The sequence below is a fragment of the Cyprinodon tularosa genome, unplaced genomic scaffold (assembly GCF_016077235.1).
Source record: "Cyprinodon tularosa strain WSP-4 unplaced genomic scaffold, ASM1607723v1 ctg531, whole genome shotgun sequence".
NCBI lineage: Eukaryota > Metazoa > Chordata > Actinopteri > Cyprinodontiformes > Cyprinodontidae > Cyprinodon > Cyprinodon tularosa.
The window spans coordinates 172,787-195,230 of NW_024039265.1; the positions used below are offsets into that span (position 1 = coordinate 172,787).

Genomic DNA, 22,444 nt, shown 5'->3' on the forward strand with positions numbered 1-22,444 from the left:
CTTCTAAAGGTGTATTCAGCCTGTTGTTGTTTAAGCTGTGATGACACAGTATGAAGAACCACATATTAGGGACACTTAATGTGTGAGTTTAGATTTGAATATATAGGGTCAAAGATTCATGGGAAAATGAAAAGTGAACCGTATGAAGAAAAGGTTGTTGAAATGACCCTACTAACTGTCCTAGGATCCAACGGCGTAACGACACAACAATAGGCCCGTAAACAACATTACCTGGGTGGGCCCCATACTAAGTAACACCCCCAACATCATCATTCTTCACCTTCACTAAACTTGGATATACTTTAGTATATTCTTTTATAAAATTAGTCTTATCGGGCTACCTTGAGCTTCACAGCCCCCCTTCTAATCCACGCTCTCTCCATTCATCTCCTGGTCACAATCTTCTCTCACTGTAGCAGCAACGTCCACCATTCCCTCTTTGGTTCTTTGAAAGAACGTGTTATTTTTTGGAAGTTTTGTTATTTTTTCCATTCTTCCAGCAGAAGGAAACGGATCTTTTTAAGGATCCGTTTCGGTACCTCTTTTTGGTATCCATCGTCGCTAACACATTTTACATAATGGTTATGGTTTTAATCTACACTCTGGGTCGACCATAATTCCAAGCCGTAGTGTAAAAAATAAAATACTCAAATACATCATTCTTTTAAGATCTTTATTGCGGATTGAAAAATATTATATGAGTGTATTTTTTTTTAACCAACCGTCTAATGAACTATACACAGTTATTATCATAGTAATTAAAAGTACCACTGTCTGCTTTGCCATTGGTGTCGTATTTAAACGGTTCACCATCATGTTGAAATCTGGCATGCGTTGGGGTATAAATAAGGTCCGGTCAGTTAATTTAGTATCAGGTGGGTTTAAAAGTTTTAAAAATGTTTTGCACCATTACATCTGCAAAGAGACGTCCTAGTCCACAATTGCATAGGGGGCCTAACAGATGTCAGTGACGGGGCCCCTAAGCAACTGCATACTCTGCTTACCAATAGTTATGCAATTGCAAGGATCCCTCTGTCTCAGATCTATGTCAAAGCTATTACCAGATCAGGAGTCTATGGACATCCTTAGAGACAATTAAGACTTTGTAAAGTTACCACAATCAAATGCAGATTGTCTTATTAAAAGGCTGAGCTGTTGTTAGCAATATTCACTTTACATGATTCAACCAATTCTAAACTGCATGGTTTACATTTTTCGTTTTTGTCTATTAGTGTTTCTATCTCTTTTAATTTTTTCAGAATCTTAGATCCCAAAGAAAACTGTCTCATTTGTATTTATAATTTAGTATAAATTAAAATTAGCTGGTTTGGTTTACATGTCCCTTGTTACACTGTTTAATTTGTATTTTTTTATGTTGTTGCTAATGCCTGACCTTAAAAAATTTTATTTAACTCATTTGTTATTTTACATATCGCTTACAAAAGACACAATGACACATTGCTGTATGAGTGGTATGACGCAGCAGAAACCCCCCCAAGTCTTTTCATTGCAGTTAGTCATACATCATAGCACTGTTTTCATTTTAGTTCACATTATTTGCTGTATTGCTATGAAAAGCCTGCTTGGTGTCATATGAATAATTTAATGGACAATTCAGTGTCTGTGTTCTTTCCGTTTGTCAAATATCTGTTTTCAAGTACCTGCTGTGTGTATGTTCTATTCACAGATCTTCTTTGATAAGTGATGGTTACTGATTGGAGGTTCACTATAGGACTTTTCATTCTGTGCTGCTAAGTGGAGACACGTGTCAAAAGAGTGGAGCATAAATAATAGAGGATGCATGACATAAGACCGCAAAAAGCCAGACAGGTATGAGGAAAAATCTAATAAAATATATGATACCCTATCTGACATATAGCTTTCAGAGGGCATTAGAGCAATAACATATTTCCCATGACCCCCCTGACTTAAAGCTCTGCTCAAAATCCTGACTAGGTCTAACCTTCATACTGAAACAATATGAAACTGCAAAACTCCATCAAGGATAACACTCTGATAGCTCCTACTTATTCCACCATGCAGGCAAAACATGATTCCATTTTCTGCTACAATAATCGACACGACTTTTAAATCACTGAAGCAGTTTATTGAAGCTTGTAGAGCCGGGAGATCGAAGACTCATAACTCCTGAGAAACACGTTGACACATTTCCCCCTCTTACTCTTTCTATTCGGTGTTAACAGATGAGTCAGCCATGTATGACACATTGACACAGATGTCTCATTGGTTTTTGTTCATCTGAAGCCACATATCTAAGACTCTACAGACCCATGTAACAGTACTTAGATATATCGATAGAAAATATTACAGTTTCAACTTTTTGTATTTGAATTTCTTTCTTTTTTGGTAACCCATCAAAGTAATCTGTGTATGTGATGCAATATTTTTTAAATGCATTACAAATTAAAGCAAGTGCTTTTGCACCACATGTATGACAGCTCTGGATGCATGCTATGTCATTTCCTTATTGGTTTGGGTGTTTTCTTGTGCCGTCCTAAAAGAAAATTGACATCCAAATAAGTAATTTTTACTTAAAATAAGCACCTTTTGTCTCAAATTGCGGATGTGAGACGCTTTGCCAATAGAACTAAACAATTTACACTTAAAATAAGAATAAACAATTCCATTATCTTATTTCAAGTGCCAATTATCTAATTATCTTATTCTAAGTAAAAAAAAAAAGAGTAAAAATACGTATTCCATTGGCAGATCATCTTATTTACCTACCTAAATAAGGATAAATACACTTGGTTTAAGAATGTTTTACTTATTTATTGACGGTTTTGGAATGTATAAATATCCACCAATCTTCCTATCCATTTTGAAGAAAGTAGTAGTAGTAGTACCCACAGCATGATTTTTTTAACAAGTTGTTCTATATGCTGATAGCTGTAGTGGTCTGTCTTACAGCAGCTCACAAGAAGCCTCTGACTGAAGACACTCTGTTGTTGTGTAATACTCTAAAAGAGAGGACGGCTAAGGATTTCAGGAATGTACTGCACTTTGATGAACATTATATTTCTTTGCAACAAGTTCAAATGAACTCTAGTCTGTCCAGATTCCCTTTTGCATGGCTATTGTTAGAATGCAGAAGGTATATTTTGGCTTTCTTTCAGCAATCTTTAGTGCTACTCCTCTGTAAAGGCCAGAGTTTCTGGGTGTACCAAAAGTAGTTCTTTTAAAAGATCCTCCACCTGTGCTTTGGATCTCTGCAGCTTCTTGGGAATAAACATTGGTATCTTTCCTGCTTCTCTGATTATTGCTCTCCTTGCCTGGTCTGTGCACCAAATAAACTCCTAATAAAGCTTTTCTTAGTGGCAATGAAACCTCTGCCCTACCACTCACCTCCTGTTTTATAGTCTTAATCCCTTGGTTGCTTGGCTTTAAAAGTTTTTGACATCACAGTATATTATAACCAAGACCTGTCAACCAATTTCTGTCAAAAGTTATTTGACAGAATGGTACAAAAATAAATTAAAGAGGTTTAAATATGTCAAATAATACAAACAAAGAATAGTTCACAACTTTACTAAGATACAAACAGATTATTGACTTTTTATTACTATACCACCCAGCTTTTCAGCTCCCCATCTTACCTTTAGTCCAAGGTTCAGGCTGCTGAGAGACTGTTTGATCTCCTGAGTGAGGACATTCATTCGCTCACACTCCTGTAATGCCACTACTTGGTATGGAGTTCTCTCCTCTGCCCTCCCTAGAAGCTCTGCCATGACAAACTGCTCTGGAAGCTTCTCCAAAATGTCCTCCAGGACTGCACGCACCTGATCCAGTGGAAGAGATAGAAAACAAAAGGGCAAATTCCCATTTAAGAATGTGACAAAAATGAGATGGCCCATCTGAGTCAGATAAACTCATATTTGCCAACACAGGCAGCCTGGAAGTTAGTTTCAGACAGACAATGCCATAAATATTCATGAGGAGATTTTCTGCAGTGCCATCTCTTTATCCCAACAAATTTCAATTTCTATAGTCTAATCTCCCCACAAAATCAATGTTCACGTCATATTTCTGTGGGTAAATGAGGAAAGGTAATGTCTTCGTCAACAGTTTCTCAGAAGAGGCAGTGTGAGCGATCAATCAGCGGATTAGGGGTTGAACAAAGGATACGAGGTCATCATATTTATTGGATTTTCCTGTTCAGATTGCCGGTTTTGGGTTCAGCAGCCAGTAAGCACTCTGAATACAGAGTAAGGCTCATTGATACTCTCGGCATGGCGCTTTGTTAAGACAGGAGTTCTCCGTCTTTTCAGTGAGAAAGGTCACATCATAACACATCGAAGGATGGATACACACCAGGGCTCCACAGAACATTCAGCGGGAAAATGTTTGATCCCACAGGGCCATGTGACAAACTGAGCCAATACCTCAGCCGGTTCAGCAAATCTATCTTTCTAAGTATAAAAAAATACCATGGTAACAATACATCAGTATATGGCTATATTTTAAATACAGGGGTAGCTTAAGTATTTTTCTTTGTTTTACATAAATAAATATTAAAAAATAACAGATAAAACAAAAGTAAACAATGTAACTCGCAAAACAAGCTTTGAAAAATAATAAAAATCTACTGCAATCAGTTTGCCTTTAGAGGTCATCCAAACAAAAAATAGACTTCACTGTGTGGACCCAAATATCAGAATAAAACCAGCTGATCTATATGGCCCCGTTGGATTGTTGAAGAAAACTAGTGAAGAATCAGTTTCATGAAACCAATAAACAAAGCAGACAGGTCAAAAATAAAGTAATCGAGAAATCTGACGCAGATTTGGGGAATAAACAATGTTCCAAGGTTTAGGTTTCGATCTGAGTCCTGTTCTTTCCACAAACCAACTATAAAATTACTTAGACACTGGCATCCACCTAAACTGACAGGCCAGGCAAAAAGAGCAGTAATTAGAGAGGTACCAGGAGGCCCAGGGTACTGTAACTCTGGAGGACTCAAATATAGATCCATAGTAGGTTTAGGAGGGAGTGCTGGCCTGGTGGTTAGAGCAGTGCGCTTGTGTTCTGTGAGGGTTGCATGTATCCGGTTCGAACCCCACAGCCTGCACTCCTAAGCAAAACACTTAACCCCACTCTGCTCCTAGGGTGCCACACAATGGCAGCCCACTGCTCCCCAAGGGGATGGGTTAAATGCAGGGGTAAATTTCTCCAATGTGAGTTCAATTATTATTAGTTATGGTAAGATAGAGGTTTTTTTTTGTTTTTCTAGACAACAAATGTATTATTTGTGGTAGAAAGCTTAACCCTGAATACAAGCCTTCCCCCCTGAAATGGGCTGCTGCCATAATGATGCTGTGGGGGGATAAGAGAGCCTTGAGACTGTGCAGAATGTTAATCGTACAAAGAGATGGAAACCCTCAACATACAACCAATAACATTAAATTGTTCAGGTCAAAGTACTTTCAAGTGTTAAAACTGCCCATTTAAACCAAAGACATTTATACAATTGGGAATCTATGCTGGGGTTTATAACATGGTTTGGTATGTTATTTTTCTATTACATTGGCCAATGATCCAATAGAAACACTGAAAACTGATGACAGACATACATTTTTCTATGAGTTGTTTTGATAATAATCCCTAAAATCTAAGTGATCTGGTTCAGTAATAGTCTAAACTCCATAAAGGATTCTGGTATGCTCTGCAAAAACGTTAGATGCATTTTGATTCCATGGTTACTTTAAAGATGTTCTTTGGAAAGCTATTATGTGCCATATATGAACAGCTTTAATCTTTAGCAGCTCATGAGGGCCCACGCTCTCATAGGTTTTACATTTAGACTTTCTTTTTCTACATAGGTAAACTAAAGTTGACAATTTCAAATGATGTTGCAGAATCCACCCATGTCTTTATTGTGTCCTTCAGATTACTGTATAAAAACATAAATATTTTATTGCTCCTTCCATGAACCAAGCAAGTACTGTATGTACTATTAAAAAACAGGGACATTTTACTGTAATGCTAATGATCGTCACTGCTGACAACCATAGGAAATTGGCTCTTTATAATATGAGTTAAATAGTTGATTTTCAAATGATTCCCAAGCTGTTAATGCAAGAAAGGTGACTGAAGGCCTTTCTGGATGGAGCCTTACTAAAGCCCCTGTCATACCTTGCAATTTAGACAGCGTATACCTGACATACGAAAAATCTGGCAAAAACGCTGGCATATGTTGGATAAGTTATGGTATGTTTTGTATAAGTTATGAGCACGCTGAAGTACGCCAAAACACGCTGGCACATGTTGACATACGGCAAGTTGACATACGTCGACACGTTATGTGTAAGTTACTCATAAGTCGTGGTGTCTGGTTATTATCCAAAACCTATGAGTAACTTGTGCATAACTTATGCGGACTTATCAAGAACTTATCTCCAACGTATATTTACGTATTTCATGTGTTCCAGACGACCACTGAAAGCGTTTCTAACTTACAGCTACTGTATAACGGCGTACTTGCAGCATTTTGGTATAAAAGGGGTTCACAGGAGGAAACTGTCTGTACTGCTCAAGAACTTCATCCCCATTCTGGGATTCTGGGACGTCAGGCATAAGTTGGCTAAATCCATCTCCTAAGTTCATGTAAGCACCTATAAGGTTTACATACAAACAAACAGGGTTTCAGCTTTTGTTAATGACTGACAGATTGACTAATTTACAAGGAAACAATTTAAATCTAAATTGAACTGAAAATTCATGTCAGGAATAAATAAAATGCCACAATCTAATTCACTATCCAGCAATGCTCATTTGTTAAGTGCTATGAAAAAAAAAGAAAAAAAAAAGAAAAAAAAATTCTCAGCTCCATTTCAAGGCATTTTAAAGTTCCGTTATCATCTTGTCTGCTAATCAAATTATGATAATATACGATTAAACTTCATAAAACCCCAGAAATTCAAAGTAATATACCTTGATTTTTCAGCTTGCAGCAGTACCCATAAATGACTTTGACAAACTCAGAAGTCAGACAACAATGAACATTTTGTTATGATTTCCAAAGTGTCACTTTTCTATAAGAGCCTCTGTGCAAGATCAGGGTGCCTGCCAAAATATTTATTTGAACTTTTAGACTCAAATAAGCTTCATTTCGAGGTGTATTGAACCAAAAAATACACCAGAAAATGTCATCTCCACAATTCTCACCTTTGAGCTTTCCAAGGCCCAAAACAGTCTGAAAATTAGTTTCAACTCATTGTGTGAAAATCTCACCTTCTGTCATCATACATTTCAGATTTAGTGCTTGGGGGTTTAGTAAATGGTTAGCTTCACACGAGGTAAACAACTAACAGATTGTTGGAGATAAGCATCTTTGAAAAATGGCTAACCATAAAAAAAAAAAGAAAAAAAAAGAAAATGGCTTACCTTATTCCCTTCTTTAATTTCATATTTTCTATTACCTTAAACTTTTGAGTAGGGGCAGTGATATATACAAATCAGACAACAAAATGTGTCAAAATGTCCTAAGAAAAGCTTATGGCATTTTCTCTTTTTTAATAGAATTATTATTTGGGTTCAAAGACAATAATTATCACTATTTATAAAAAAATGTTATGTGCATCTTTTTTCCTTAGTCCCATCCTGCAGATCAGGCAAACAATATATATTTTTTTATAGGGCTATATAATTTAAAGATCTACTTTGCAACATGCTCTGAATGAGATCAAGAGAGCCCTCTTTCAGTATGAGACTGATTTTAAAGGTGTCAGACTTTACCTTTTCCTCTCTTGTCATTCCTCCTCCCTCACCAACTCCTCCGTCTCTGGGTTGCATCTCCAGCACGGTTCTGAAAAGCTTCTCTGATGTCTGTGTGAGGACACCAATCTCTGCATTGGGATGAAGGCCATACAGGTATGGGGATTCTGGAGGCAGGGTGTCGTCAATGTACTAAAGAAGGAGAAATGACATTAAGCTTTTCAGAAATCAGACAGGTGCTTCTTTACCAAAACCATTTTGCATTTTGATAGATTTTATTACGGTACTGCAGTGTAAGCCAGATTTCTCCCTCATAAAGTTCTGCTGTTTCAAGTAGACTTCAGATCATAGAAACTAATGTTAATCTTAGACGCAATTCTCCTTAAGATATGTAATGAAACACTTTTTAAACAGGTTACTTGTTATGAAAAAAAGAGTATACAGATCATTCTGCCATTTTGTGAAAATATGATTTCCTCTTGTTACATCATGAATTATACATCAACTATGATTATTTCCATTAAGTTGGGAAGCTAAGGGTTTTATTCCCTCAACAGTCTGATTACCGCCTCATCTGTACAATCTAGACACATTTTAAATAGAACAAATCTGAAACCATAAAGTGACGGCGAGATCTTAAATAAGTTCACAGACGTAACCTGTCAAACAATCAACTAAACACATTCCACAAGCCGATGATAACTTTCAGTTTGGAATGAGTTACAAACCCATTTGTAAAGATATGGGGCTACCGAAAAAAAAAAAAGACATAGTCTTTATCCACAATTAGAGAAAACATGAAACAGTCCATCCATCCATCCATGGTTGGGTCGCGGGTGTAGCAGCTTCAGTAAGGAGCCCCAGACGTCCCTCTCCCCAGCCACTTGGGAATCCCAAGGCGTTCCATGTGCAGCAGAGAAACATATTCCCTCCAGCGTGCCCTTGGTCTCCCTCTGGGCCTCCACCCGGTGGGACATTCCCAGAACACCTTACCAGGAGTCATCTTAACCAGATGCTCGAGCCACCTCAACTGGCTCCTCTCAACATGGAGGAGCAGCGGCTCTACTCTGACTCCTCCCCGGATGACCAAGCTCCTCACCCTAGTTAGCTTTCTGTAAGAGACTATGACCACATCCATCACTTTTTCTGTGTTCAACAAACAATACAGGATCAACTGAATGCCTAATTAGCTAAAAATAAACATTTCATAACCACTTTTCTTGAGTTCAGGAGTTATTCCTTATAGTTTTTAAATGAATTCCAAAGATGAACAGCTGAAACAACTACTATAACATGCAGATCTAACAGGTGATTTATTTATACACAGTTTGAGCATTTAACAATTGTCGGTGTTAAACCTATTTTACACTATCAATAAATCATCTCTAATTGGAGTAAAATAAATGCTAAAAGTCTATTACACGACATGGCAGTGTCATATGCAACTTGAGTCAGACATTAAAGCAACTACATTAATATAAATTCATTTGCAGCTTCCAAAAAGGAAAAAAAAAGAAAGATCAACAGAACATGTTGCCGAACGTCTGCCCTAAGCCATGAATCCCCACATCACTATATAGAGTGGGGACTATATAGTGGACTTTATAGTGAAATCAGTTAACTTACTGTTCGGACAGATGATCACTGCTTTTTTCTTCGCATTTGTCATGTAACTCTGCCTCCCCTCACGGTGCACATGTGATCTTTGTTATTTATCGCTGCCAAAACAAATCCCATGATGCCTTGCAAGGAGAGCTCTCACAAAGCATTCCAGGATATATCAGCTTGTCTAGTGATCATGGATGATCACTACTTTTCAAGGTGCACAGCAGTAGGTTGAGGCAAACATACGTACTCAAAATATGCAGGTTTATCTTTGAGCACGCCATTTCACTTTTCTGTCACCAGTTCACCACAGTTCTTCCAGCAGCCCACACTTTCTTTCACTTATTCTCGTAGTCTTCTCCTACTTTCCCATCGCAAGGTTTGTCACAGGTTTTCCTGCTGTGTCTAAAAGTAGCAGCAGCAGCAACCCAGACTGACAGCAGCTCATTGGCTATTTTGGATCACGCGCAGCCTGGTGCCGGATGCTTTGGAGGGCTTTACCGTACAAAAAGGAGAAGCGGCACAATCGAAATTAGACACTGCTGTTGGACAACATGCAGTAATTTATTAATGTTTTAAATAGGTTGGGTCCGGATTAGCCAGCAGGTGGGTCCGGATCCGTACCGCAGTCCGGTTATCCATGACCTCTGCTCCAGGTGATTAACTGTACTTGTTGGGAATTCTTCTTTGCCTCATAAAATTATCAGGGAAATATTTTGGGATATCAGTTTGTGACCAAAGCTTCAATCACTCTTGATTTAAGCAGGACAATGAGCTGAAGCACACCAGCAGCTTTACCCTTTGAATTGACTTTAAAAACAAAAACAGGGATCCTGTAGTGGCCTATTCAACATATAGCCTTTCCCTCTGACTAAAATAAGGTAGCATGACCTTAAAGACACAAATTTATACCAGAAAAGCCCAATATTTCATTGTTTTAAACCAACGGTGTGAAGAAGAATAACTCAGATTCCTCCAGAGGGATATAACAGACTAACAGAAAACAAAAACACAGGAGATCACTAAGTGTTACCCCTTTTGAGAATTCTTTGTTGCTACTTTTTAACAGCACTTTATATCACAGTATAATAGGCTACTTTTAGAAATGTAACTCAATAGTTTGAAAACCATTTTTTTTAAATCTCAGGACAGTTGTATCTGCACAGAACTGCCAAAAAAGCACAAGCACAGAACCACATATATTAATGGGTGATATTCAGACGATTAAATCAAACACAGAAGACAGCTATACTAAGGAGAAGGAAAAGTGTTTTCTATCTACTTTTTTCATAAAGATAAAATGATATTTAGCTGATGGCTAAGAACTCGTTGGATTAAAAATGAGTGCCAATATGGTGTAATGGATTAAAAACCTTCCTTTAATGTCAGGGGGAAAAGTATTACCTGGATTTTAGAATAAGATCTCTTTTTACGCTCTTCTTTGATCTCTTTAATCGATTGTTTAGAACGATGACTGATAGCATTTCTTAAATACTGAATAAACAAAAATGCTTAGAGTGATGCACTTCTGTGTGCTTATTTTTCTTTTGCTCCGCAGAGTTTGGCCTGGATAGTTGTAAGATTGTCCAGGACCTGGAGCACATGTAGAGCTCCTGTTGTTTTGCCAAACTTCCTTCTTACTCAGCCTCAAACTAGTAGTGTTGTGACACACAAAAGTAAAAAAAAAAGGGGGAGTTTTTCCCTCCGGAGCTGCTTAATACATCTGTTTGTGATCACCAAGCAGCTCACAGACTAGGGGGAAATTAAATCCAAATCAAACATCCCACTCCTTTAGCTCCCTAGAAAATGTATAGGAAGAATCTAAACTGACTATTGCTCACATATCACATCACCGTGGGACACAGCACACATACATTTTAACTACTTGTGATTTAATCCAGTCAATTAAGGTTGGTGTTCAGTGATAAAGTGCTGGACAGAAAAAAGGAAGGCATGCTAAGAAGAAGCAGCAACTAGACAATATCCTGATTGCTTATAATTCTAAGTTAAAGAGCTTTAAAATAATGTAAAGTTTAGGTATAATTTACCCTGATTATTTTTAGAGGTTCCGCTTTTTTTACCCAATAAAAAATCTGAAGCGTGTTCACATCTTTTAAGTCATAGGGTGTTTAGTCTCCCTTTGCTGCAATGCAATTTAGCAGCTGGAAGGTAAACATCTGTCCTATTCGCAAGTGTTTTGCAGCTTTTAACATGTGTTTATCATTAATGGTCCTGTATTCAGCTCTGCTCATCTTGCCATTAATGCAGAACAGTTCCCCTGACCCTGGTAAATAAAAGCATCATCGCATTATAATGTTGTTACTTTAATGTTTTACTGGAAATCAACCCACACCAAAACAATGCAAGAATTGTTGATAAAAATGACATATAGGCGCTTGAAGATGCTACTGTCTCTTTTCTTTGTCAAAGTGTCAGCAGCATACAAAAGGTTTGGGAGCTTTGGTGCAGTAGAATACGACTGTAGTACAGGGCGAGCAGTGGAAATATGGAGGGATACAAAAATATAAATATTAAAAAAAAAAGATATAAAAAGGTCAGAACTGAATGATTTGCAATGCCTGGTGGGGCTGTTAAAAGTGTCAACAGGTGAGTGACGAGTAGCGGTACATTTTATTTTTATAGGAAAATTATTTAAGTTCTGTATTGTACTTTGTTTTGTGGTAAGACCAAACTAATCAAAACAAACACAGATGTTTTCAAGTGGTTTTTTTAAGTTATTTTTTCATAATGAGAGAGATGGATTTAAGCTTTTGATTTACCTGAACTTTATATTTGAAAATTGCCTGTATTGGAGAATTTGTCTCTGTAAAGACACCTGTCTATTAGCATGTCGGCATAAAAAGGTGACTGATCAATCAAATATGCTAGTTTATAAGCCTTTAAATGGGTGTTTGTCAAAAAAAAAAAAAAAAAAACCTCAGAAAAATATAAAGGATAACCAATAGAACTAATTCTCAAGAGAAAACAAAAATAAGATTGGCAGCAATGAAATGTAAAGTGTTATTATGTATTAAAAAAAAAATAAGAAAAACCATAACATTAAACTGATAAATACTGTAAATAGTTCATAGAATGAAAAAAAAATGTATCAAAATTATTATCACAAAATTATTTCACTGTAAACATGTAAAAGCGTTGCCTTTTATAACTTTTAAGATAGATTACTTTATACTAGGTGCAAAACTTCCTCCACCCACAGAACAACTCTGGCTGTGAGGCATATTAATATAACTAAACTACGATCTGTAATTTCTCAGGGACCTACACATAGTTTTATAAGTATTGATTTAGCATTGAACTGTGTACGTCCACACAGTGCCTAGGGAAGAATGATGGAGAAAGACCTATTAATTATAGCTGCTCAGTCAGAGACATCTGAAACCTTCATTAATTTGCAGAGGGCACAGAAAGGCCCCTCTGGACTGTAAGAAATATCTGTAAATTCACAGCATAAAGTATTCATTTGAAGGAATTTTCTATAACTTGTTTTTACAGATCTTTTAACTTTAGAGTTCAACTCCACTGATGACAATGGGCAACGTTTTAGCCACATTTACATCAGAGAAACATTTGGAGAAAAAAATTCTGTGAAACAAATTATATCAGGAATGTATACCAATTTTTTAACAGAAAAAAAAAAAAAACAGAAAAGGTCCTGGCAGAATATTACCACGACCTTTTCTGTTTTACTACAGATCTTTTTTTTTTTTATTATTTTAAAGTGTGGAACCACTTATTTCTATTTATTCACTGGATTGATGATAGGCCGAAAAAACTGAAGTCACTTGCTGCCATATTGGTACCCCCCACTTTCACAGAGCAGTGCCATAAAAATGCCTGTAATGTAATGTAATGTAATTACCATAAGAATGTAATCAATACATGTATATTACAAGTACATCTTCAATTTAGCACTTTTGGCACATTATCAGATAGTGTGTGTGTGTATGTGTGGCAGTGTAATATTTTTAATATCCAAGTACGGTATTATTATGCTCCATTAACACACCAATTTTGTTGTGATGGATTTGTATAACATGTTATATTACATGATTTATAGACTTCATGAACTTAATCACTTACCTACTTGGACTGACTATGCAATATTATGTGCCTATTATTCATCATAAATTACAGTAATTTAATGATGCTATGAAACAACAAGTGTGTGTCAAAGTGATGACTTTATCTTTGTTGTAAAAGTCTTAAGCCACACTAAAGATGAGAACATCATTGTCGCTCGATGCTGTAGCACACATATTGTTTATATGCAGACCAATCTAACTAGGGAGTACCAATATGGCGACTGGTGACTTCACAGCACCGTGTACTACCAACGGCCTGTCAGCAATCCTGTGAATAAATAGAGATCAGTGTGTGGAATAGGTAGGTGGAGTAATCCACACATTCTTTTGGGATCTATCTATGGGTTAATGTCCATTCACCAGTTGATCCAATTCTTTCAAACTTTCTTTTAACTTGTTGCTGTAATTTTGGTGGTGGGAATGGTTTCACTTAAGGTTTTCTTCATGGTGTGGTGATTTTTTTCCTCACCTGATGATAGCTGTTGTAATCCATGTTCCCAGGCAAGGGAAAGCCAGGCGCTAGAAACAGCTCCCTCTCCATCATCTCAGGCTTGATAAACTCTTCCAGGTATGCCTGACACAGACGTCGGTCCCAGTCATCCGTGATGTGACCCCCGTACATGATCTCCCCAAATAGGTAGCGTAGGTCATCATATGGTACCTGGCAATAACAAAGCCAGGAGATGTTGCTCGCCCGAAGCTCTTTGGGATGTCACACAAGTTCACATTTCCAATTAAGACCACAAACGGTTTTCTTTGTAATCCTCAGCACAAGGTAAGTAAGAAAGAAAGAAAGAAAGGCGAGGGGTACTTACTTTGAGATTGGCCTCCAGGTAGTTGTAAAGGACATTGATGGAAATGGTCAGGTCCCCAGTGTTAAAGGGATATGATCTGTTCCAACCTTGAGGGCCGAATTTTCTCCTTTCAGCAACCACAGCGTGAAAGTAGCAGAGAGCAAACCAAATGCTTTTGAACTCATTCTCCCGTGCACACATGTCAAGTGATTCCTGGAGAAGCAAAGGACAGTGTAACTGCATTATGAGGTTTTTCGGCACACATCTTTTGATATTTTAATGCAATGGCAATCTTTCTCTACGACAATCGAGTCTCATAAAGTTCTGTTCAGTTAAACTCAGCATTTTACTTTATTAGGTTACATGAATTGATAGATAGTAGTTTTTACATTGCCTCTTTGCACCAGCAAAGAACAATGTGTTGTTCTTGCAGCTTTTTCTGGAGATTGTCTTGGGAGAGAATTATCCTTGTGGCTGTCTCGCAAATCAATCAATCAATCCATCAATCCATCCATCCATCCATCCATCCATCCATCCATCCATCCATCCATCCATCCATCCATCCATCCATCCATCCATCCTCCTCCTCAGGGTCTGAGTGGGGCTGGCGCCTATCTCCAGCTAGAGGTGGGGTACACCCATAAATGGTTGCCAGTCTGTTGCATTGGCGATACAGAGACACACAACCATGCAAACACACACTCAAACCTATGGACAATTTAGAGACGCCAATTAACCTTAACCTTAACCTTCAACCAAAATCTCAATGAAAACTACTAATAGAGGAAAGAGGTACAACGATGTAATTGCTAATATAAGTTTACTATCCACCAGCACGACAACTTTTTGCAAAGTATCCTTTTAATAAACACACACGCTTTTTATTGTACATCTCTGAACCATCTGTCATTCCTTCATTGCACTCTCCACCTCTCTCATGCATATACATAAAAATGCTAAAGGCAAAAAATTCTAATTTGACGAATTCAGACGGACCCAAACCTAAACATTCCACATTTTGTGTAATAAAAAAGCCAAGAAGCTGCCATGCAGTGAAATAACTGCAGGTGTCACCCTGTTGCTCAAATGTCTATCCGTGTCTGTCTGTCAGTCTGTTCCAGATTTTATTTCAATAGTAGCCTGAGCTAACATAGAGCTCTCTGACTGTTCTTTCGTTTGACGGAATTACAACAAATTAAACCAGTGTCACTGAAAGTGTAATTTATAATTGCCTAGCTACATAATATATAAAAAGGTAGCCTAATAAAATGGACAGAAGCTTCTACAGTAAGTAACAACAAATGTAGTAATTTAGTAAAAAACTAGGTTTGAATAACAGCTGACTGATTGAGCAAGATCCTAAATCTTGTCTGGAGCACTCTGAAAATTTAATAATATCAAAAAAATGGTGAATAGGACATTTTCTCCTAAAACGTTCCAATGAATGAGTGAAGAACAAATGTATTCATATGAAAGGTTCTTCCATGAAGCCAAATGTTTAAAGTAGCTTCATATTTTGTACCTACCTCAATATTTGAGTCTTGTGATAAACAAAACATACTTTTGTTTGGTTATTATAAAAAAAATCATTAACAAAACATTAGAATTACAGAGGTTTTTGACTAAACTGTTATGTTAAGTCTTTAGCAATGTAAAAAACAGGTTGGAGTCATAGCTTTTCCTTATAGCATTGCTAAAGCCTCATATCATTCACAAGAAGCCAACACTGAATCATCCTGTGAAATGGCAGTTCTACCTATAATGATTTCCTCATCAATGTGTTAGAGGTGAAAAACTTGTGGCAGACAGCTCTGTGATCATTTTCTTTCAGGCAAATCCTTCCTGATGCAGCGCAGACAATGAGTGTACTGGATGGCAATAAAGCCAACCATGAGATTCATTTTTAATTGTCACAACTTGTCAGCCGCTTTCAGCCTCCAACTGTCTCCTAGGCTCATTACTCTAGACAGGCAAATCAAAAAGAAGAAAAATAAATGCCTAAATGGCACTGTAATCTCAGGGGATTTTGGGGGGTGGGGTCAGTTAAATAAGCAACCCAATAACCCCTATGGAAACAGGAGGAGTAAATTCCTTTTTTTTAAGGATGTAGCAAGCTGAGTATCACAGTAAAAGCCCCCATATCCCCCTACTGCAGTGCCCTGGGGAACTGACTGCTACGATGCGCACATAGAGTGAATAAGTAGAGTCCAAGCTTGCAGCCACACACACACACACACACACACACACACACACACACCCGTTGTTTGAGGTTTAGTTAATATTCTGCACGGTGCTCCTCTGCTCAACACAGCTGAAAGAGATGCATAACCTCTCTATCCATGACCTGTGGACTAGAGAGAAACAAAATGCTGCAAGATTGTTAGTACACACACAATCACACACTACATTCACAAACACACCCTAAGAGGACACTTCTACATCACTAAGTGTCAGAGTGACAATCTTAGAGTTTGATTACCTTTAAAGAATGATAGAACTGAATAGGACAACAAGTAATTGGAAACCAATACATATTCTCTAGAATTTAGCTTTCGGTAAGCTATATCATTTTTTTTCACAGAGGTTTGGGGACTCAATAAGTCAGAGAATTGTGATAAAACAAAGAAATGTTTCTCTGGCTTTGGCTTTGCCGGTGGTCTATAACTGAAGTCAGGCTGCCATTGATTAAGTCTCAGTGAGAACACATGACCAGAATATTCTCCAGGTATAACCTCAGCAGACCTCCCCGTGGCTCTGCATAAGGCAGGGCTTACAAACATGTTGCACTTATCAGGCGAGATACACATCAGCAAACTAAGGATTGTGGAAATGGATCGAGACGTAGCCAAGAGGTCAGGTAATGGTGCGGGGGATGATGTATTGGCAGCAAAGCACTGAGGTAATGGTAAGGCTTAGATAGAGACCAAGAGCCGATAAGGTAGAGAAACACTTGAGGAGGCCACTGTAGCACACTGATCCATTCTAACTAGGGAGGCTGCAGAACAGTCTGGGAGCGTAATGTTGCCTCACTTTTTCCTGATAACGCAGACTCAAAGTTGCTAATTTTTGGTACATTTATCTTCAGGTATTTCCTCCGTGTGATTCAATGTAACTGTACAACATCTTTATTTCAGCAATGCCATTATTTATGTCACGAAATGCCAAAACAAACTTAGTAACTAAAATTGAATTCCACTTTCTGTTTGCTGACAACTTATTTGGCATTTTGGGAAGACTAAAAGTGTCTCGACTCACCTGTAACTAGAAACTAAAAGAACAACATCTGCAGAGAAGATTTAACAACGTATAAAAGGCAAGTGCCTTAAGATATTTCAATCTCCTACAATGGGTTCTTAAATTGTTCTGTGAAAATAGTCTTTTTAGGTTTATCTGTCCATCTTGATCATAACTCCACAAGTGTAACAAAGAAAAGTCAGACATTAGAAAGCTGAACTGAATCAATAAAGGACCCAAAAAAACCCAGCAAGGTTCAAGATGGTAAATTCATGTTTATGTTTAACGTAAAGAATGTTAATGCTTCTTTCTACCCACAGATTTATAATGTTTTGGATTCCCAAGATCATTTCCCACTTCCTTAAGGCTTGTGCAGGACAAAAATAATAGAATATAACGTAGAAGGAGTAACACAGAAGAAATTCTTCCTCTTTTCATTAAGAGATCAGACATTGCTGGCAAGGATTTTAAATATCTCAAATGAAACTGAAATGTATTTAGTCGAATGGTTATTTTAAACTAGAAGTTTTACACCATTAAAAACACGCACAAAAATATGACACTGATCTTATAAAATCCAATGTATTTTTAATTTTAGACACTGCTTTTTACTTTTTGGTGAATCATTTGCTGAATTTAAAACATTAAAAAAACGTATTAATGGTGGCTTTGCAGTTAAAATATTTACCTCTACTTGAGGCAATTTAAACAAATTACCTTCCTGATACGGTGCTAAGTTTTTCTTACAATTAGGATGAATACCCTTAGTAACCTAAATCTCAATTTTCAAAGTAAACATGCATATAAAAGAAATCTTTAAAGACAATAAGAAATGTGACTCTTCCTAAAATTATTGTTTACCATGGCTGCATTCAAGTATTATAAATTTGTATGGCTTAATCAAGATGGATATATCCATAAATATTCATACATGAGGCATCCTTGTGAGAGTAACATGCATATAGGCACGCCTGCTGATGGGGGGGTAGAGAGGGAACCCTAATTAGCCGCCTACATCTTTTGTAGGCGGCTGATTTTTCTGATTTTTTTTAAAGATGTTTGCAAGGAAACTGGAGCTTTATTCTTAAGTTTCATAAAATCTTTTCCTATTATTACTTGCTTCATATTATCCACTGCAGTATTGGGAAGTCCCCCCACCAGCCATTCCTTCTAACTGGTTATGCTGCTGGTGCAGTTTCTCTGAAGTTTATCAAGCTGCTATACATAAGGCTAGCTGTGCTGCAGGTGGAGACAGGAAAATACAGAACCTGACTCTTACCCTCTGTACACAGTCAGGCAGCAGCTCCATCCCTTTAACATGAAGGGTAGAGTGGCTCTCACATGAAGAAGCCGCCTCAAGCCGCAGGAACAGCTTTGGATCAAACAGAACTTTGGATCGATCTCACCGGCAAAAGCCTGAGAAGGCAGTAATAGCTTCTAAGCCCTCTGATGGAGCAAAACACTCAACAGTTACTGTCAAGGGTTTGTTCCCCATCTTTGCTAGATTAAGTTATAATTAAGACCGGACCAATGGGTATTGTTAGGAGTTTGAGAAGTTTTTCATTTGACTGACGTGACTACATGGTGCATCTGCGGCTGCAACAATGCTGCAGTCGACGTAAAGAAATAGACAATCCTACCATACAGCCTTCACTAAATAAGAAAGATTTTGACCAGAACATGTTGTGGTCCAATTTAAACATGCCACACAAGTAGAAATCAGACTTGTTAAAATCTATAAATTGGATCAAATGCGACTGGAGCAGGTATGGAAAGCCAAGTGTCCCGCACATTTTATGAATGAAAAACTGGAAAGATCTCTATTTTAAAATGTAAACATTTAAATGTTACTTGAGATGCTTGCATTAAATGTTTTTTTTTATCATTAATAAATAAAATATTAAATATTTTTCACTTATTTAACTAACTATTAAATTTGTCTCTCTTGCTTCCAGAAAAGGTTACTTAAAAAATCTAACATCTTAGGCAAGACCTCATTCAAATATTGATCAATTTATGCATATATACAGTACATAGAAAGCATGAATTGATGAGCCCCAAATCATAAATTCTGTCCCGGGCACACCCAAGGCTGTTAGCTGGCCTGCAAAGATGTATAAACACCAGAGATTTAATGAGATCTCTAACTATGAGATCAGACAGTATTAAAACACTGATATATTGCTCATCAAAGTGTTGACCAGAAACTGCCACAGTGGGTGAAACCTCAACTGGATGTTAAAATATTCTGTCATCTGGTTCTCATGAACCCATCCTGTGAGCCAAATTTCAACAGAGGTCTGTGTTATTACAGCCTAGGACCTTAACTTGAACATTATCCACACAGTAGCCAGATGCATCAGTATCTGCAAGCTGAATGAGTTACCTGGTTGAAGTTGTCGAGGGCTTTGTGCAGGTTGGCATGCATACCAGTAGGTGCTTCATTCGTAATCTTGATGGAGTTTTCCAGAATCCCTTGAGGGATGATGTGACCCTCGCGGCTGGAGGATGGCTCAGCGCTGACAAACACTCTAAAGTTCTCATGGCTTCCCTCTGCATACTGCTCGAGGAGTTTCTCCAGGGTGCCCAGCCAACGAGCAACCAGATGGATGTTCTTAGAGAGAAGAAATAGAAGAATTAATGTTATGTCCAGTACCTTGACTTATTTAAGATTTCAGTCTAGGTATTAGTTAAGCTAAACATTCTTTGGTGTGGTAACTTTTACTGAATCAATAAGTGTCAAAGCAAGAAATTTTCAATGCATTAGTTGTTAAAAATAAAAGTTAGATTATACATAGAAACTCAAACAAACTTGTTATGGTTACATGGTCAGTAACCCCACACACAACCACTTTTTCACTAAAGTTTTAACACAAAGTAGCATAAATGTGTTGGTTTGTTTATTTTAATTTTGACAAAATTAGAAGACATTAGTTCCAATTGTAGCGCGCACATTTAGTTAACTTTTTTTATATTTAATTTTGTCAAATGCTTAATATTGTTTGTGCTTTCTTTTCTGGTGTTGTGGAAGTACCTTCAACTGGGAGAATACAAAGGACTCTGGCTGACATACTCGTTGACTGATTGGGTGGTAAAATCTGGAGTTCCACTATGGGGGAAGATCATGGACTCCACATTTTTAATATGCTGCATAATCTCTTCTTTTGCTTTTGTTTTGTTGCTCATTTTGTTGATTTTGTTTAGTAATAGTATTTTACGTTTAATCCTTAAGCTAACCGTTTAGTTATTTTTTGTTCAATTTGTGTAGATTTTCTCCCTACCTCTTCCTCAGTGATTCAGTCTGCTCTGATCAGCCAGTATTTAAGTCTCCTTTGTTTGCTGTGTGTCAGGTCAGTTTTGTTTGTGCAGTTAGTTTGAGGTTATGTTTTGTTTAACCTTGATATTTTTTGCCCTAAGTTAGTCTCTTCATTTTACCTCTTTTAAAGGCCCTGTAATTCTTATTGTTATTTTGGGGAACTAAAACCTATTTTTCTTGATAATCACCACTGTGTCCTCACCCTTGGCTGGCTCAGTCCCTCACAACCCTCTTTGCTTTCATTCATAGATTTTTAGACAAGGGCATATAAGGTCATGCATTTGTAAGGGACTGTTTCAGGGACTCTATCACTCCAGTACTGCGCGGACTGAAAGGAATAAACAACACAAAAGGATGTATGAGTTTAGATTGGGCCGGACCAAAAGCAAATTATCCATCACCTTCTGGCACCATGCGCACAATAAAATGCTATATGCAACATTGTTCCACCAACTTACTATATACAGTAGCCTTTCACCTCATTATCTCGAAAACATATTTTAAAAGGTTTGTTGTTGTTGTTTTTTTCGGTAGCCTTAAGACTTCCAACACATCCTTTCTTCCTGCTTTTGGTATGTTGGGACCAGTAGAGATGCACCAATTAAGTTTTTTTTTTTCCAATCCAATCTGATCGATACCTGGACTACGCGTATCGGCTGACATCTGATGGCGATCCGATTCAACTGTTAAATGAATGAACCATACTTTTTGTCGTGTGTTTAAAGGCTTTAGATTAGACATAAACATTGTTTAAAAAAAGTAGCCAAGAAGCACATATATAAATGTGCTTATTGGCTACTTTATATTATGTGTTAATAAATAGGCTGCAAAAAGACAGAAATAGCAGTTCAATGTAAAGTGCACTGGATTGTTATCAACTGTAAAATCACTGTTATCTGATACAGCTAGTTAAGGGCTAAATACATGGTAAATGGCCTGTACTTCTGTAGCGCTTTGCTGAGACAGGAGACTGAATCAAAGCGCTTTATACATTTAGTCTAGCAACTTACAATTATTTTGATAATCAATTAACCTGTGGATTATTTATTTAGTTAATCAATAATAATTGGATAGCAAAAGGTTCTTTAAAGAAGAAACTTTTCTACTTGTGGAGTTCTGGATAGAGTATATTGACAGAAAAAAGATAAAGAAAAAAACAAAAAAGTTTTTTTTCTAATTTAAATACAAAATATTTTTATAATTTTTTACAATTTTGGTATACTTACTGCTGCAAGATGGTTGCAAAGCCAAGCGCATGTTTTAGAGTCTCTACACCCCGGTTAACCGATTACTAAATTAGTTGACAATCAGAAATTAATCCGATTAATTGTTTCAGCCCTAATTCAGTCATTCACCCATTCATTCACACACACTCACACACACACTGAGGGTGACAAGCTACATTGTAGCCACAGCTGTCCCAGGAGTCACTGACAGAAAGCAGGGCTGCCGTGCACTGGCGCCACCGGGCCCTCTGACCACAATCAGTAGGGAATGCAGGTGAAGTGTCAAGGACACAGCAACACAAAAAACTGGAGCTGGGGCTTGAACCGACAACCCTCTGGATGCAGGGCTTCCAGCGCCACTGTCGCCCCAAGTTAGTAAAATCCCGGTATCAATGCATTTCTAGGAACCAGTATGTATTCGCACTGCAA

The 22,444-nt window shown here is 37.5% G+C and overlaps 1 protein-coding gene across 1 annotated transcript in view; it reads right to left on the reverse strand.

The window, feature by feature from the left end:
- Positions 1-22,444, reverse strand: part of LOC119796023 (dynein heavy chain 9, axonemal-like) — a 236,756-nt gene that overhangs the window by 9,189 nt on the left and 205,123 nt on the right. Inside the window, exons 71-75 of the mRNA XM_038304321.1 lie at positions 19,860-20,087; positions 14,261-14,452; positions 13,915-14,106; positions 7,756-7,926; positions 3,618-3,800 (exon numbers count right to left, since the gene is read on the reverse strand). Coding sequence (XP_038160249.1) covers positions 3,618-3,800; positions 7,756-7,926; positions 13,915-14,106; positions 14,261-14,452; positions 19,860-20,087 — 966 coding nt within the window. The remainder of the gene's footprint in view (positions 1-3,617; positions 3,801-7,755; positions 7,927-13,914; positions 14,107-14,260; positions 14,453-19,859; positions 20,088-22,444) is intronic.